Source organism: Trichechus manatus, unplaced genomic scaffold (assembly GCF_000243295.1).
Source record: "Trichechus manatus latirostris isolate Lorelei unplaced genomic scaffold, TriManLat1.0 scaffold00021, whole genome shotgun sequence".
Classification (NCBI taxonomy): Eukaryota; Metazoa; Chordata; class Mammalia; order Sirenia; family Trichechidae; genus Trichechus; species Trichechus manatus.
Window position 1 is genome coordinate 15,851,770 of NW_004443957.1, and position 15,733 is coordinate 15,867,502.

Genomic DNA, 15,733 nt, shown 5'->3' on the forward strand with positions numbered 1-15,733 from the left:
GGCTCATAGTGGATGAATTTATGTCTGGATTCTCAATTCTGTTCCATTGGTCTATGTATCTGTTGTTGTACCAGTACCAGGCTGTTTTGACTACTGTGGCGGTGTAATAGGTTCTAAAATCAGGTAGCGTGAGGCCTCCCACTTTGTTCTTCTTGAGTAATGCTTTAGTTATTCGGGGCCTCTCCCCTTTCCATATGAAGTCGGTGATTTATTTCTCCATCTCATTAAAAAATGCAGATGGAATTTGGATCAGGATTGCATTGTATCTTTAGATCAATCTGGGTAGAATTGACATTTTCACAATGTTGAGTCTACCTATCCACGAGCAAGGTATTGAGTCTACCTATCCATGAGCAAGGTATGTTTTTTCGCTTATGCAGGTCTCTTTTGGTTTCTTGCAGTACTGTCTCATAGTTTTCATTGTATAGGTCTTTTACGTCTCTGGTTAGATTTATTCCTATGTATTTTATATTCTTGGAGGCTATTGTAAATGGTATTGATATGATGATTTCCTCTTTGAGGTTCTCTTTGTTGGTGTAGAGGAATCCAACTGATTTTTGTATGTTTATCTTGTATCCTGATACTTTGCTGAAATCTTCTATTAGTTCCAGTAGTTTTCTTGTGGATCCTTTGGGGATTTCTGTGTATAAGATCATATCATCTGCAAATAGGGATACTTTTACTTCTTCCCTACCAATTTGGATGCCATTTATTTCTTTTCCTAGCCTAATTGCTCTGGCTAGGACCTCCAGCACAATGTTGAAGAAGAGTGGTGATAAAGGACATCCTTGTCTGGTTCCCATTTTCAAGGGGAATGCTCTCAGACTGTCTCCATTTAGGATGATGTTGGCTATTGGCTTTGTATAAATGCCCTTTATTATGTCGCGGAATTTCCCTTCTATTCCTATTTTGTTGAGAGTTTTTATCATGAATGGGTGTTGGACTTTGTCAAATGCCTTTTCTGCATCAATTGATAAGATCATGTGGTTCTTATCTTTTGTTTTATTTATGTGATGGATTACATTGACTATTTTTCTAATGTTGAACCATCCCTACATACCTATTATAAATCCCACTTGGTCATGGTGAATTATTTTTTTGATGTATTGTTGAATTCTATTGGCTAGAATTTCGTTGAGGATTTTTGCATCTATGTTCATGAGGGATATTGGTCTGTAATTTTCTTTTTTTGTGGTGTCTTTACCTAGTTTTGATATCAGAGTTATGCCGACTTCATAGAATGAGTTTGGGAGTATTCCATCCTTTTCTATGCTCTGAAATACTTTAGTAGTAGTGGTGTTAACTCTTCTCTGAAAGTTTGGTAGAATTCTCCAGTGAAGCCGTCAGGGCCAGGGCTTTTTTTGGTTGGGAGTTTTTAAATCACTTCTTTAATCTCTTCTTTTGTTATAGGTTTATTTAGTTGTTCTACCTCTGTTTGTGTTAGTTTAGGTAGGTAGGTTTTCAAATTTGTTGGAGTACAATTTTTCATAGTATTCTGTTATGATTCTTTTAATTTCAGTTTGGTCTGTTGTCATATCACCCATTTCATTTCATATTCAGGTTATTTGCCTCCTCTCTTGTTTTTCTTTTGTCAGTTTGGACAATGGTTTATCAATTTTGTTGATCTTTTCAAAGAACCAGCTTTTGGTCTTGTTAATGCTTTCAATTGTTTTTCTATTCTCTATTTCATTTAACTGTGCTCTAATTTTTATTATTTCCTTTCTTCTGGTTCCTGAGGGCTTCTTTTGCTGCTCTCTTTCTATTCGTTCATGTTGTAGGGTTAATGTTTTGATTTTGGCCCTTTCTTCTTTTTGGATGTGTGCATTTACTGCTATAAATTGACCTCTGAGCACTGCTTTTGCTGTGTCCCAAAGGTTCTGGTAGAATGTGTTTTCATTTTCATTTGATTATGTGAATTTCTTTATTCCGTCCTTGATTTCTTCTATAACCCAATAGTTTTTGAGCAAAGTGTTGTTCAGTTCCCATGTTTTGATTTTTTTTCCTTGCTTTTTCTGTTATTGATTTCTACTTTCATGGTTTACGGTCAGAAAAAATGGCTTTGTAATATTTCAATGTTTTAGATTCTGTTAAGGTGGCCTAATATGTGGTCTGTCCTGAAGAATGTTCCATATGCTGTGTTGGAAAAGAAAAGTATACTTGGTTGCTGTTGGGTGGAGTGTTCTGTATCTGTCTATGAGATCAAGTTGGTTGATTGTGGCATTCAGATCTTCCCTGTCTTTATTGAACTTCTTTCTTGATGTTCTGTCCTTAACCGAAAGTGGTTTATATTGAAGTCTGCTACTATTATTATGGAGCCGTCTATCTCTCTTTTCAATGCTGTTGGAGTTTGTTTTATTTATTTTGGAGCCCTGTCTTTGGGTGCGTAAATATTTATTATGGTTATGTCCTCCTGATGTATTTAACCTTTAATCATTATACAGTGTCCTTCCTTATCCTTTGTGGTGGATTTTGCTTTAAAGTTTCTTTTGTCAGAGATTAATATTGCCACTACTGCTCTTTTTTGACTGTTGTTTGCTTGATGTATTTTTTCCATACTTTGAGTTTTAGTTTGTTTGTGTCTTTGAGTCTAAAGTGTGTCTCTTATAGGCAGCATATAGACAGATTGTGTTTTTTTATCCAATCAGCCACTCTCTGTCTCTTGATTGGTGCATTTAGTCCATTTACATTCAGCGTAATTATTGATAGGTATGAGTTTAGTGCTGTCATTTTGATGTCTTTTTTGTGTGTGTATTATTGACAGTTCCTTTGTTCCCCTTTATTTTCTGTGCTGAGTCATTTTTCTTTATGGATTTTCTTTTCATCTTTTTCATTGTTGATTTTGTATTTGCTGAGTCTTTGTGTTTTCCTTGTTTTTTATTTTGATGTGTTGGATTGTTAGTTTCCTTTGTGGTTACCTTAATATTTATCTGTTTTTCTAAGTTTAAACCAATTTTTTATTTCTTGATATTGCCTTGACTTCCTCTCCATATGAAAGTTCTATGACTACATTATTTAGTCCCTCTTTTTTGTTTTAATATTGTCATCTTTTACATATTGACATCTCTGTTTCCCTATTTTCAGTGTTTTAGCTTTGCTTTATTTTTGCGACCTCCGTATCTGGGTTGATATTTGGTTGTTCTGTCCTGTGTTCTAGTTTTGTGTTGTTATCTGATGTTATTGATTTTCTAACTGGAGGACTCCCTTTTAGTATTTCTTGTAATTTCGGTTTGGTTTTTACAAATTCCCTCAACTTGTGTTTATCTGGTGTCTTAGGCATCTAGTGTTGCTATAACAGAAATACCACAAGCGGATGTCTTTAAGAAAGAGAAACTTATTTTCTCTCTGTCTAGTAGGCTAGAAGTCCAAATTCAGGGCATCAGCTCCAGGGAAAGGCTTTCTTCTCTATCGGCTCTGGAGGAAGGTCCTTCTCATCAGTCTTCCCCTGGACTAGGAGCTTCTTCTTGCAGGAACCCTGGGTCCAAAGGATGCACTCTGCTCCTGGCACTGCTTTCTTGGTGGTATGAGGTCCCAGCTCTCTGCTTGCCTCCCTTTCCTTTTATCTCTTGTAAGATAAAAGGTGGTGCAGGCCACACCCCAGGAAAACTCCCTTTACATTGGATCAGGGATGTGACCTGAGCAAGGGTGTTACATCCCACCCTAATCCTCTTTAACCACAGGCAGATATAATGATTCATAACACATACAAAAAAATCACAAAATGGAGAACAACCACACAATACTGGGAATCATGGTCTAACCAAGTTGACACAATTTGGGGGGACATAATTCAATCCATGACATCTAGAAATGTCCTAATTTCACCATCTATTTGAGAGACAGTTTTGCTCGGTATATAATTCTTTGCTGGCGATTTTTTTTCCTTCAAGGCTTTATATATGTCATCCCACTGCCTTCTTGCCTGCATGGTTTCTGCTAAGTAGTCCGAGCTTATTCTTACTGACTCTCCTTTGTAGATGACTTTTCTTTCATCCCTAGCTGCTCTTAAAATTCTCTCTTTATCTTTGGTTTTGGCAAGTTTGATTATAATATGTCTTGGTGACTTTCTTTTGGGATCTACCCTGTGTGGGGTTCCATTAGCTTATTGGATAGATATCTTCTCATCTTTCACGATATCAGGGAAGTTTTCTGCCAACAAATCTTCAACAATTCGCTCTGTATTTTCTGTTATTCCCCCCATCCCCGTTCCCTCAGCTTTAAATGGGTATAATAATACCTAACTTGCAGAATTATTGGGAAGATGAAATATAAACACTTAGCCCTGTGCTGAGTACAGGGAAGACAGCACAAATGTTAAGTTTCACTTCCATGTTACTACTGCTTTGGAAGAATTAAGTGTCTAGGTGGGACAGTGAGCACAACAAAGACAGGAGACCTGACAAGGCTCCCATATACCCCCTCTGGCCTGGTTCAAGGTTACATATATAGTCGACCCTGAACTCAGCAGGGCAGTGCCTTGTCCATAGCGGGCAGCATGCCCTCCCCATCTCCACCATGACTCCCAGTACCACTGTCTCAAGCCCTGCAGCCTCACAGCTGTGAGGAAGGAAGCCTAGCTGAGGGCTTTACGCATGGTAGCTGCTCCCAACAAGTGTTTGCCCAACTGAACAGATAAAATGAGGACTTCTCCATAAAAAATTTAGGGAGTCCTGAAACTAAGGGGTGGGAGGAACCTTGCAGGTATGGGCGGGGCAGGGGGTTCCTTCTCCAGACAGGACTCAGCAGCCATTCTGGGGTGTCTTCAGCATCTGCAGGAAGGGTGACTCCATTCCCTAATTTCAATCTTGATTTCTCAGATTTTACAGAAAATAACCCTTGAGTCCTTTCTACTGTAAGGTTGGCCCTCTGGCCTCTTGTCTTGAGGCCCAACACAGTGAATAACTGGCCCCGCTCAGAGACCTGCAGGGATAGTCTCTTGGCTGTCACTGATCCTGGTGGGGATTGTGCCTGTGGGTGCCCCTCACCGTGACCTCCTCTTTTCTTGTGTTAGGCCTCAAGTCAGACCTGAGTGTGCGGTTGCATGGCCAGCATTTGGCCCGGGAGCTGGTCCTGAGAGCAGTGAGGGGCTACGTAGAGACGCGCCAGCCAGACAAGGCCCTGACCCTGTCGTTCCACGGCTGGTCTGGCACTGGCAAGAACTTCGTGGCACGGATGCTGGCGGAGAACCTGTACCGGGACGGGCTAAGGAGCAACTGTGTCCAAGTGTTCATCGCCATGTTCCATTTTCCTCACCCCAAGTATGTGGACATGTACAAGGTGAGGCCAGGCAGGCAGTTTTGCCAGATGGGTCTGGGCTGAAATGAGGCTTCCACAGTCCAAGCAGGCGTCTGGGCTGTGTGGGAGGCACTGACAGCAGCCCTTTCTTATGAGGAGGTGGGCGCTAGAGAAGCCTGGGTGGTGAGTGTGTTGTGAGGGAGGCAGCTGCTGCAACAGAACCTCTGACGGCAACATCCATTCCACCCACTCCACACAGATGAGACCCTGAGCATCTGGAGGAAAGACTGAAGTTCCCAGCACCTCTGGTCCCAAGTTCTGTCTCATTACCAGCCACACACAGGGGCCAAGACACTGAGCTTAAACAGAATCCATTGGTTAATTTTTCCGTTATAAAAGAAATACGCTTTGCAGGAAATGTGGATCAGAGAAAAGCAAAAACTTTATCATAATCTCCCCACATGGACACAAGCACAGTTAGCATTTTGGTGTCCTTCCTTCCAGACCTTCCCCTCTGCTTATGTAATTTTATATCATTGCAATTATATTCGACAGAAAGTTGCATAAGGAACTTTAAGGGAAGTTTTAAGGAAAAAAAAAGTGGCACATTATAAGTGATTCCTCATGTCTTCCCATAATGGCTCATTATATGCCAGCAAGTAGATGGACAAAAATTTTCTTAGCTGCCCACATTTTGAGTTTTTTCTAATTCAGACATGTAATGTTTAAAAGCAGCCTGGAGATGAACAAAACCCCGTGCAGCATGGCAGAGGCGACTGCACCTAACCTGGCTTTCAGTCCTAATAGTATTTGGAGTGTTAACCTGGGAAGATTGTGTAAGTCTGTGCAGACAGAGATTGCCCAGGTCTCCTGGAAGTGTCACTCTGGCCTTAGGGGGCCAAAGAGGGGTGAGCTGTCCTGAACCCCAGCTATCCTAGGGGCCAGCAGCCAGTCAGCTACACCTTCCTCGGAGGAGCTATCTGGCCTCGACTGTGGCAAAAACCGCTGTGGGTCCCAGCTTCCCCACTGAGGAAATGGACACATAGATGCTCTCTTTCACCCTCACACACCCCTACACTCACTTCTCTCACCCTCACACACCCCTACACTCACTTGGGTGACTAGGGGCTGAAGTCAGGGTCCAGGGAGGCTAGAGATGGACACTGGGTGCATGCTCTGTGAAACCGCCACCCCTGGGGTGGGAGCTGGCCCCCAGTAGTATCTTCTTTGTCCGGTTCCCCTGATGAACCCTGCAAAGAAGTTTTTTTTCATTTCAGGGCTTGTTATCTTGCTTGGGTTAGGGAGCCCAACATAGCCCCCTGTGGAAGACCCCAGTTATGGGTTGGGTGGACCCTGGAGAGGCCCACCTCAGACTTGCTCCACTGGCATCTCGGTCCGGTCTGGGTGCCAGTGGACACTGCTCCTAGATGTTCAGAGCAGGGGACTATGGCTACCTCTGGGCACTTGAGCCTGGCTTCTGCCTGTCATCCCAGTATTAGAGCCTGACTCCCACCCCTGAGGTGAAGGGCCTCATCCTGGAGGGGAGGGAGTGGGGCTAGAGCTGGGGCCTGTCTCCAAGGGCAGGCAGGGCTTCTCACCACTGCATTCCAGGGCTCTCCGTCTACCCAGGCCAGCTCCACCTTGTTTGGCTTCCAAACCTCAGGGTGCATAAGAATCATCTGGGAAGCTTTTTAAAATGCCATGTCCTAGCCCCAGCCCTGGAGGTTTGGACTTGGTGGCTCGGGTGGAACCCAACCCTAGGTAATCCACTTCAGGTGCTGGGGAGAAACCCATGCTTTTACCAGGGCGCTTGGGGCTGGAGCAGGCTGTACCTCCCACTGCTCCCAGCAGCTCCCTGTATCCTGTGCAGGAGCAGCTGACCAGCCAGATCCAGGAGACGCAGCAACGCTGCCGCCAGACCCTCTTTATCTTCGATGAGGCGGAGAAGTTGCACCCAGGGCTGCTGGAGGCCCTCGAGCCACATCTGGAGCGCCGGGCCCCCAAGGCAAACAGGGCCAAGACCCCAAGAACCATCTTTCTGTTTCTCAGGTGAGATTGAAAAACAACAGTCAGGAGGGGACGGGATGGTGGGGAGAAATAAAGAACTCTCATCTAGAGATTTCCTGACATGATTTGAGTGCCCAGTCTTGGGAGCTGTTCCCTGGCATCTTAGTTGGTAGAGGGCTTCTGCGATCTTCCTCAAGAGAAACCAACACAAAACTGAGTACAGAAAACAAAAGCCTAGCTGCTTGGGTGGAATCAGGGGTGGGGGAGCCCCAGGTCTCTCTGCTCCTGCCCCTGATTGTTCCCCCAAGGCACTTCTGAGGGACTCTGAGCCCTGCAGGGCCCAGACTGGTCTAGAAGAGAAGCTGTCCCTCATCTAACCCTCTGCCCAGGCTACGAGTCTCTCACAAATGTTAGTGGCTCTTCTAGCTCTCCACCTCACACAGAGCCTCCTGGGGGGTACTCACACACTAGATCCCCTCCTACAAGGGTGTTAAGTTTTCAAGTCAGCACATTAATGGAAAATCACGTACAAACTACCTTTGAAAATCCCCGAGGAAGGCGTAGTCTCTCCCTCTCACTCCAGCCAGCAGGTTTTTCCTCCAGCCTTGAAAAGTCTGTTTCTTTTTCAATCGTGAGAGGAAGTCACTAGCTTGAAATTCAGGGCATAATTGTTGAATGAAAAACTGTCTCTCTCTTTCTCACCTGTAGTTAGATTTGCCACATGATGGGGCAAAACCCAGCCACTTAACCACTGCAGTGCCTTCCTGCTCTTTTGTTCTGCTGTGTGCCCCAGGCTCTTGAAATGGCTTTGGAAGAAGAAAACTTAGAAATCAGCCTGTCCAACCCCATCTTTATATGGAGGCTCCAACTGGGAGAGTCCTGCCCAAGGTTAAATGGAAGTCAAGTTCAGGTTCCTGTTGGCTCAACTTGAAAGCTTCACAAGGAGCTTCTTGGAGACTCACAGTAGAAACCAAACCAACGGCTCCCTCCCCACCCCACTCCACCCTTTACCGTCCTCAGGCCAGTAGTACATGCTGGGGGATTTTCCCAGCTTTCCCGAGTACCCTGTTCGGATGGGGAGGCGTTAGGGGCTGGTATTCCATCCAGGCCTGGAGCGTGTAAAGGGACTGACCATGGAAGGCAGATCTGGTTTCACTGTGGACCCACAAGGCAAGTTGGAACAGGTTTAAATTGTTGCTGGGTTGGGATTTTGGTGAGTCGATGGCAACTTCTTCCTGGTCTGTAAGCCTTGTGGGACAACAGTACATTGTGAAGAGGTGAGGGGCTTCCAGGTTGGTTTCCAGAGAAAAGCTGAGATCGATTTTCTGACATGATGGGAGTGCCCAGAATCCAGAGGTGAGAACAGTCAATTCTTCACATTCATTTTCCACCCCTGGTTCTATATCATTTACCATCTGAGGCAGCCCTGGGTGTGGATCACCACCATGTTGCTGTGAATTGCAGAGGAGGCAAAATAGTGAGAAATCACCTAGTTCCCTAAGGCCTCTCCACCCCTAAGCACTTCCCCTGGGTAAGATTAGAAAGGGGTGGGGGGGTGCCCTCTGAATCATTCCTGCATAAGCAACTCCCCCACCGCTGGCTGAGACCTAAGGAAGCATGTTACTTTCACTTTTGCACATAAGCTTCTCCAGGTCTTCCTGCTGCTTTCCACTCCCCACAGCCCCAGGTTCTTCCCCTTCCTCCCGCCCAGGCCTGAGCCCATGCCCGCCTTGTGGCCCCAGCGCCGCCGACCTTTCCCCCACTTGTACCCCACCGACTGAGACCAGATCCAGGGCATCAGCTTGGAAAACCCTCGCCCTGCCTCACCTGTGCCAGGATTTCCTAACGCGACCCAGGTGACCCTGCTGTCTCTAGGCAGATGTTTGCCTTTGTAGTATTTTGGTCATTGACCCACCGGCTGCGCCCTCCACCGGGTCAGCGCTGCCCTTTCCCCCAGTGGCCTGGCCCTTTTGGCCCAGTGGGCGAGGTGAGGTGGCATTGGGGACAGAGCCACCTGGGGAGCTGCCCTCTTTGAAAGACATCCACTGGGAATGGAGAGGCCAGAGAGGCTTTGATGCCTCCAGGGAGGAGGACACACACCAGGACAGGGAAGGGAAGGGGCCACTTAAAAAGATGTGGCCTCCGATTCTAGTGGTTCTGGTGCAGGCTGTGCACCCAGCTTTCCCTGTACCCACCTGCGGGAGCCTGTGGTCCTTGAAAGGATCCTGCCTCCACCCAGCCAGCCCAGATGCGGCAGTGCCCAGGCCGAAATACTCCATCCAGGGCCATCAGGGCTTTCCACCACCGACCCCTGTGCTAGGGCATCCCTTAAATGCAAGAAGGTTTTTGGGTATTTTAGTGAAGAGTGTCAGAAGAAAGGCCTGGCAATCTACTCCTGAAAAGTTGCCATTGAAAACCCTATGGAGCACAGTTCTACTCTGACACACATGGGGTCAACTGCTTAGTTACGGGTGGGGAAAACCATATTTGTGTCTTCGGAATTGATTCCTACAATAAGGATGGGCTATTTCTCCTTCCGAACTGGTGAGGATTCATGTCTGATTCAATGTCAGTGTTGCCAAATCAGCCTTTGTTAAAGGGCCTGGGTTTAATCCTGAAAAGATCTGAAACCAGTCCTTTGAAAGGAGATGCTAGTGGCTTTGCTGTCCTGCCCCCTGGTGGCAGGAGAGGGGAGGAGGAGGGGGCAGTGGAAGCAGTGAGTGTCCCTCAGAAGCCCATTCTTCATCTGAGCTGGAGGAATCAGGCCCCACCTGCAAGCTACGAAAAAAGTAACATTGACTACTTTAGCCCATTTCTACCAAATATAGAAGGCTGAAGGAGCCCTGGTAGCACAGCGGTTAAGTGTTCAGCTGCTAATGAAAAGATTGATGGTTCGAACCACCAGCCGCTCCACGGGAGAATGATGTGGCAGTCTGCTTCTGAAAAGATGACAGTCCTATAGGGCTGACTCAACAGCACACAACAACAGCATAGAAGGCCGCTAGAATGGAGTCACATGGCAGAACAGGAACGTGGAACCCCAGAGATAGGGGCTATTGTCTTCTTGGTGAAGCTGTAAAATGAAAATGGTAATTAAAGCCTGTTTTCACTGGGCTGTTAGGAAAAAAGTAGATAGGACTTTGAAAAATTAAAAGAACTCTACGAATGTACCTCAGCACACAGAAAATGCTAAGTGTATGTTTGACTGACTGTTGACCTTAGATTGTCTGGTTCAGTTCTCTCATTTTACAAATGAGGAAACTGAGGCTCAGAGAGATAAATGATTAAGTCAAGTTTCAAGTTCCCTTCTTTGAGGAAAGAGGCTGGTGAAATGAGATGTTGCTTGCGTCCATGCCAGGGGAGAGGGCTGGTCTGTAAAGATGCCTTCTGGTCCCTTGGTCCCTGCAGACCTCAGTCAGCAGGTTACCTGGAAGGATGTGGAATGGGCACCTTTGAGGGCAACATCTGCCTCTAGGTGTAATATTTGTGCCAGAGTGACAGTGTCTACAGAATGGGGTGGGGATAGTGAATAAAGAGGGGTCTCAGGTTATATCCTGGTGGGTGAGAGAAAGCCTCTAACATGGTGGAAGAGTCATTGGCAGTGAGCCAAAACAGGAGGAGAAATTCAGGGGTGGAGCAGAGATAAAATGTGTACAGGTGTTCAGTGATGTCCACTTAAACACTTATTGAGCCCCTGATATGAGCTAAGCACTGTGCTAGGCACTAGGGTTACGTAGGTAAACAGGCTAAGCTTCCTGATCTCAAGAAACTTAGAGTCCAGGTGGTTTTCTGAGTTGAAACGGGGCAAGCACTGGAGTCTATGCCCATGGGGTGGGGTGAGTGAACCCCATTCATCTCCCCCTCACCCTAGAAGCCCTGCCCCCAGCCCATGCAAGTATGAACAGGGCACCCTGCCTTTGCTTCCCGTTGGGAATGGCAGGATGGGGAAATCCCTTGGCAGTGGGGCAGCTCTTACTTTAGCTGATGCAATTGGGGCTGCTCCTTGTATGCACAGATTACCTGCCTGGCAGGCCTTCCTGCAGCAGAGGGAGTGGGGCAGCAGCTTTAGAAAGCACAAGAGTGTTGTAAGCAGCTTCTCTATGTGCTGGCTGAGTAGCTGAACTTGAGCAAAGATGGGGCTGCCTTTGTCCTTGCCAGACTCCTTCAGCTGGGAGCTCGTGGCCTCTGGTAAATGCTGGCTGTGAGAGACACACAGGCACCTCCAGAAAGGAGGCATTGGACCACTTAGACAACCTTGCAGTCACAGCTTACCTGCTTGGCAGGGAAGATGCCCACCCCACCCCCTCTTTACCTGTCGATACAGGCAGGTAGGAAGGAAACCCACTCAGTTCTTCCTTGGTACCCCAAGAGCCTAGCATGGAGCCTGGCACCCAGGATGCACTCAAATGCTGAATGAACGAACAAACAAGTTAATACACATGGTGTCAGACATTCAGAGCTTCAGTGAGGAGAGAAAGAAATGGAGATATTGGACCCTTCTGCTTCCTTCTGCCAGGCCTGGGGAAAGAGCAGGGAGAAGAGCATGGGCAAGAACCTGGTCTCTTTAAGGGACTGGCAGAAGGCTGGTGAGGCTACAGCCCAGTGAGGGGGGAGATGAGAGCAGTGCAGTGGGAGGGAAGTATGCACAGGTCTGGGGAGGGCCAAGGGCAGGAGTGCTTCTGGCTCCAGTCTCCGCTACTTCCGTAACCAGCTCTAAGATTTCATCTTCTCTCCATACCCTTTTTCTCCCTCATCTCTAACCCAGTCCTCTTTCCTGTGCTTCAGACCCATAATTCCAGTTGCCTAATGATATCACAACCCCTAGAGATCACAGGCAAGTGAAAACACTCAAACATGTGTAAAACCAAACTTTCATCTTCAACCTTCTCCTATATTCCACTTCTGTTAAGAGGGGCTGGGAGGTAGCCCAAGGCAAATGCCTGTTTTCTTTGATGTCCTCCTTTCCCTCACTTCTTTCACTCATCAGTTAAAATCCTATTCTCACACTCATCAGTTAAAATCCTATCAGTTGTGCCTCCCAAACTTAATTCTTAAATCCTCTCCTCTCCATTGCCTTCATCACCTCTAAACATGGACCATTGCAAAAAGCTCCCTGGCTGGCTTTCTGCACCCATGCCATGCCTCTTCAGTCCAACCTCTGTTGCCCTAGGATGATCTTCTTAGGGAGTAAAGCTGATCAAGTGACCCCAAAGCCCCACACTCCCAAGCTCAAAACCCTTCAATGATTCCCCATAGCCCATAAGCTAAAATCCACATGTGTGGTAAAGGCCTCTTCACCCTAGCCTCAGTATACCCTTCATGCCTATGCTCCTCCAGCTGCTCGAAGCAACTTGCAGCCCCTGAACCCCACAGGCCCTCTAATGCATCTGTGCCTGCACACACACCCTTCCCTGCCCCACGTCTGATGAGCATTACAAGATCTACATCTGCTCAGAAGTCTTATTCTCCCTCTGAAGCCTTCTCCCTAGACCTTAGTTGCACCTACATTAGCACTTGCCACACTGTCCTGGATTCACATACATGTGTACCTCCCCTTCCACACTGAAATCAAGGGCAAGAACCACGTCTTACGCGTCTTTGTGCTCTGTGCACCTAGCACAGTCTCAGTGTTTGTCTAAAGGAGTGAGAGAGGAAGGATGAGTGGCAAAGCAGGACAGTGTCTTTTCTGTACAGACCTCTAGGGTATGACAGAACCTTCATTCCTCCAGGCACCAATGCATTGGCTGCAATGGCCAAGTTACCCATTTGGAAGCTAAATATAAAAAGAACAAAATCTGTTAACAAGCTCTTCTGTCTCTTTCAGTAACCTTGGGGGCAATATCATCAATGAGGTGGTCCTGAATTTGCTTAAAGCTGGACAGGCCCGGGAAGAAATTACAATGGAACACTTGGAGCCACACCTCCAGGCTGAGATTGTGGAGTCCACAGGTACCGGATTCCCAGCCAAGCAGAAACTAAAGCTCTGTTGCCTTGCTAATCCTCTTCCACATGTAGCTGTTAAAAAAAAAAAAAAAAATTAGCATAGCATGCTTATGAAAATACCTCGTAGGGGAGGGCATGGCCAGCAAACACAGAAGGCAAACACAGAAGGCACACGTTATTTGTGTAAAAATATGGTAATGTGTATGTGTTAGAATGTGTGTTTATGAAGCGGACAGGGTACGGTACTTAGGACCACAGAAGACATACCATATAATCATCTTACGTTGTCAGCTTTGGTTAGGCATAAACTTTGTTGCCCAGGCTTGGCTCTTCCAAGAAGGCCTGAACTCCTTTTCTGAAAATGCTTTTGAAGAGAGTAGATTGCATTGGCTCTGGAAATACACACAATGGACTCAAGCCTGTTAAGAGGAGTCTCACTTTGAGAACTTCACTTCTCCAGCCTCCAGTCAGAGGTAGGGTCACTCCACCTTTTGCTACCATCAACCCAAACCTTAAACCTGGCAATCATGCCATCATCCTCCCTGCTTCACCCATGGCATACATTGATAGTCATCAGGGCACTCCTTCCGTCAGAGGAGACAGTTCTTGATACGTCTCAGACAGTTCTGCCAGAGTGGGCATATGAGATCAAACCTTGCCTTGGCCTTAGGCCTGGGACACGTTAAAACTCAGCTGGGTTCAGCACCCAAGGTCAGACTGCTTGTAACTTTGGCTTTTGATTTCAGACAGTGGCTTTGGCCACAGCTGTCTTGTGAAAGAGAACCTGATAGACTTCTTCGTCCCCTTCCTGCCACTGGAGTACCGTCATGTGAGGCTGTGTGCACGTGACGCTTTCCTGAGCCAGGAGCTCCCGTATACAGAAGAGGCACTGGATGAAATCGCCAAGATGATGTCGTATGTCCCCAAGGAGGAACAGCTCTTCTCTTCTCAGGGCTGCAAATCTATTTCCCAGAGAATTAACTATTTCCTGCCTTGAGGGCTAGATGAAGACTTCTGAAGCTGGCTTCCTTCCACTAACAGGACCCTGGGGCCTGTCCGAGCACTGTCTGAGACTGTAAGGGGTAGGCAGGGCAGGCTGGCATCCAGCACATCACTAACACATAACTGGTGTGTAAAAGGAAGGCCTGAAATTCAAACCAGAGCCAATTCCTAAAATCATTTGGTGCCTTAAAGACCCGCATTTTAAAATGTGGGCCAGGTGGTTGGAGAAAGCCATGTGGGAGACAAACAAATCCCAAGGGCTGTTATGACTCTACGATGGTCTCCTTAGCATCTCAGCTCTTCCAGGCAGATGCTCATACTTGGGATTTGGGTCTCAGAGGCTGCAGGATCTTCCACTTACAGAGAAGGGAAGAATGAAGTCCTGCTGATCCAGGACTAGGGAGCACCTCAGGTTTGCAGACTGCGTGGGTTAGCTTTCAGTTATTCCCAGAGGAAAGCTGAGCAGCTTCTGCTTGTGAACAGATCAGCAAAGAGCTTCAGACTGAGGGATAAGGTGCACAGAAGATGGTTTTCTTTTTTTTTTAAATCACAACTAAGGCTTCTTCTGCTTGCAGATTTAAAAAAAAAAACAAGTTTTATTTTAAATTAGGGGCCTAGACATGACTATTTCTTTGTAAAGATTAAAATCTTGTATTTTTCTAAAACCCTTTGGCCTACTTTCTTACTGAGACCTAGTAACCATGCTCACTCAGCAATATTTCAAATGCCAGGTACAAAGGGCAGATGTTGGCATTCAAGGAACTGACAAGGTGATTGATTGACTGGTCTGCCAATTTATATCAGTTTGCTTTGGGACCTTACCAGCTGAGCTGAGTTACAACAACCTCTTATTCAGAGAGGTTCCCACAGCGTATTACTCTTACGTATGAACATTTACTCCTGTATTGCCAGCTTTAAGGATTAAACGGCAGCATGTAAAGTGTCCAGCGTTTCGCCTAGACACATAGGAGGTGCTCATTAAGTGTTCTTACCCTTCTCTCGGTCCCTCCTCTCTACCCCAGTTCTGGAATTACACACACGTCTTCCCTCATATATTTGTGGTCTCAAGTGTCCATCTTCTTTAAAGCCCTCCCCCACCCCCCGCTCACCTTTAGCCCTTGTAAAATGGAACATTGCTGTCTCTTCCCCCATGTAACACTTTATTGTGCTCATCTACTCAAATAACGGCCCCAAGCTTAGGGAGTACCTAGCCTGAACTGCATTAGGTACTCAGTAAACATTGAAATAAATGAATTAAAGGAACTTAGTTTCATACCACTCATGGGACAAAAGTAACTGCACAAGAGCATGGTGGGGGGGGGGGGTCTGTTTTGGTTCCTGGCTGTATCTCAGTCTAGAGCATCTGGGAAAGAATACACAGGCCACCTGATCCTGTTACATACTCAGCTCTAAACTCTGTATATGCACACTTTAAAAGGTATACAGAACAGATGGCATTATTCTTTTATCACTGGCTAGCCACGCTTGATGTCAGAAATAGAAGATCTGAACCTCCTACCTCAGGAACTAAGACAGGCAGCAGACCATC

At 46.4% G+C, this 15,733-nt stretch overlaps 1 protein-coding gene across 1 annotated transcript in view; it reads left to right on the forward strand.

Moving 5' to 3' along the window:
• The window catches only part of TOR3A (torsin family 3 member A), a 21,892-nt gene extending 6,384 nt beyond the window's left edge, over nucleotides 1–15,508 (forward strand). The window contains 4 exon segments of the mRNA XM_004372858.2: nucleotides 5,009–5,274; nucleotides 7,103–7,281; nucleotides 13,064–13,188; nucleotides 13,929–15,508. Coding sequence (XP_004372915.2) covers nucleotides 5,009–5,274; nucleotides 7,103–7,281; nucleotides 13,064–13,188; nucleotides 13,929–14,179 — 821 coding nt within the window. The 3' untranslated portion in view covers nucleotides 14,180–15,508.
• The last annotated feature ends 225 nt before the right edge of the window (nucleotides 15,509–15,733 follow it).